At 45.8% G+C, this 2,863-nt stretch overlaps 1 protein-coding gene across 1 annotated transcript in view; it reads left to right on the forward strand.

The window, feature by feature from the left end:
• Dnah14 (dynein axonemal heavy chain 14) overlaps positions 1 to 2,326 on the forward strand; it is a 277,305-nt gene extending 274,979 nt beyond the window's left edge. The window contains exons 87-88 of the mRNA XM_057769862.1: positions 1,218 to 1,364; positions 2,126 to 2,326. Of these exons, the coding sequence (XP_057625845.1) occupies positions 1,218 to 1,364; positions 2,126 to 2,326 (348 nt within the window). The remainder of the gene's footprint in view (positions 1 to 1,217; positions 1,365 to 2,125) is intronic.
• The last annotated feature ends 537 nt before the right edge of the window (positions 2,327 to 2,863 follow it).

The following is a 2,863-nucleotide window of genomic DNA, read 5'->3' on the forward strand; positions in this document are numbered from 1 at the left end:
CCCCAAGAACCACCATCGGTTTAGGTGAAGTAAGATAGCTTCCATTTACTTTTTTTGGTTTTTTTTTTTTTTTTTTTTCGAGACAGGGTTTCTCTGTAGTTTTGGAGCCTGTCCTGGAACTAGCTCTTGTAGACCAGGCTGGTCTCGAACTCAGAGATCTGCCTGCCTCTGCCTCCCAAGTGCTGGGATTAAAGGCGTGCGCCACCACCGCCCGGCCTTCCATTTACTTTTAAATGGCTCTTTGTAGAGCTCCTTACAAACTGTGTTCTTCAGAGAAAAGCCCTACGCATCTTAGCCACATTAGCTGTGGAAGCTCACAACTGTGATCCCAGAATTTGGGAAGTGAAAGCAAGAGGACCAGCAGTTCAAGGCTATCCTCAGTTATACAGCAAATCCCAGGCAAGCCTGGGCTACATGAGACCCTGTCTCAAAAGAATACCAAGGCCAAATCATGGGATTATAACTGGAATCATGTTATCAAATATACAGATTAACATCTCCCATGATTTATAAGACACTAGAACAAGTTCACCAGGTGAAACTTGTCATTCCCTAAATGGTACGGGGAAAAGAATAAAAATCATTGTACAATTCCCAAGAAGACTTTTATAGGATAAGTGAAAATACAAATTATTTCTTGGCATTTAGCTTGCACCTCCAGACATGGTCACAGTCCAGAAACAGTCTAAAAGAGGTCCCTGAGCACACTGTGACCTGTCTACACAGCAGTTCCATGCCAATGAGCTGGCCCAAATCAGCAGTGCTCCTCTTGTCTCTGGACTCAGCACACTGGCCAGAGAAGCAGACAGGCTTTCTGAGCAGCGCCTGCTCATCTTTCCTGCCCTCCGCCCAGGCCAACAGCAGCACGACACACGTGCCATCAGAGCTGCTGGCAATTTTCTTTTCTAATTTATACTTCAAGCTAAAGACTTATTTTTTCTGTATTAATATGCTATAGAATTGTTTCCAACCTTTTCTCCAGTCCCTTGCTACTAAGAGCCCCACGAGAAAGACAGGTAGGTTTGGGCACAACTTACCGACTCCTTTCATAGTTGCTTTTTCCCCTCTAAGAAACCTTAGAAATTTGGAGTCTGGTTTCACCTCAGCATTCAGGGCAACACGAGGCTGGTATGTACTTCACGGAGCTAGGGCGGGGAGGGGGGAGGTTGAGGCTCATGGCATCTGAAAGAAGCAGCCTGACCCTTCTCTCTCATCAGGCCCAAGACCACTCTCCCAATGGAGTGTGTATTTTTGGTTTATTCATTGAGGGGGCACGGTGGGATCCTGAACAGGAAGTGCTAGAAGACTCACTACCCGCTGACTTACGCTGTGAATTTCCTGACATCCGCTTTTTGCCAACAAAGGTAATCCCCTAACTTGATAAAGAATCCCCAAATTTCTGAACTCCTGTGAAAAAACTGGTTATCGGCATAGGCCAAGTTCTCAGCACAAAGGAGATTTATTTGCCCCAAAGGAACAGAGGGCAGGGAATAAAAGACAAAGACAGGAGCTAGAGGATGAGGGAGAGGGGGAAAGGGGACAGGGGTTTTTGTCCCAGAGGGATAAAGGACTGCCTCTGGATAGAGAGGAGACAGACATGACATAGGAAAATGGCAGTTTATAAAGGTACAAGGGGGTTAGGGAATGTTAGGACACATGAAGGGGGGGCTTTTGATTGCTGGACTTCAATACTTTGATAGCTGAGCCTTGGCAGTCAGCCTCAGGAGATGGAGTGGCTAAATAAGCAAGTAGACCTTGGCGGCTCGTGGGCTTTAGCAAGGGAGAGGGAACAGGGGAAGGCCAAGGCCTGCCAGAGCCATGCTCAAGTCATGCTCAGTCTACGAGAGTCCCTTTAAATTAAGAATGCACTTTTGACAGAACAGCACAATACCGTAAAAGGTCTACAACATGCTAAACTGATGTCCAGTGTCACCTCAGGGATATCCTAACGAAAGCTATCATGTTATCTCTGTTTTAACTTCTCTAGATGCCATCTCAACATGCAACTGCACTACCATCAATTCAGTACAAAAACCATATGTAATTCCTAATAAATACCTACTCTCAGAAATGTGATCTGTCCGTTCTCTTAACTGTGATGTGACCAGGACTCTTTTCTTTTTAGATTGAAGCATCCCAAGCTTCTGACTACACAGACTCAGAACTCCACACTTTTGAATGTCCAGTTTTCCAAACACCTGAGAGGTCAAGAAACACTACTGGCTCACCAACAAACTTATTAACATCCGTGCGTTTACCAACGAAGAAGCCTCCCAGGCACTGGATCACCATGCAGGTCGCACTGCTGTGTGAAAAGAACGAATGAAATAAACGCCCACAGCAAACCCAGTACATCGAGACACTCACCTGTGGGGGAGGGCCCTGTAACATCAGCACAGCACATGCGTGGGAGTCTTCATGAGGTAAACAGTGTCTGTGCTGGCTTTCAAAGAACACCGGGGCTTCTGCTATGAATATATATTTGCTTCCAAGGGTTACAAAACCCACAATAGTTTTCAGGCACTTGGTGTTCTTAAACAGCAAAAACTAAAGATGACCAATTTTTGAGAATTGGGACTTCTGCCCCTACTCCTAAACTCTCAGATTCCAACATATTTGTTGGGATTTATTTTTTGAGACAAGATCTCACTCTCTAGCCCAGGACAGCCCCAACCTCCTGGACTGCTGTTATTATAGGAACGAACCACCACTGGCTCAAGCTCCAGTTTTGCTATAAACCTGACGAGTCCCTGGGTTCCTACAGCTCAGAAAGACCCAAGCAAATGATCCAAGAGAAAAAAATGGGCTATGGTTGCAAAGCACGGGTTCCAGAGCTGCAGGCAAAAAGAATGAGGCTCCAGAG

This window comes from Chionomys nivalis, chromosome 5 (genome assembly GCF_950005125.1).
Source record: "Chionomys nivalis chromosome 5, mChiNiv1.1, whole genome shotgun sequence".
Lineage (NCBI taxonomy): Eukaryota > Metazoa > Chordata > Mammalia > Rodentia > Cricetidae > Chionomys > Chionomys nivalis.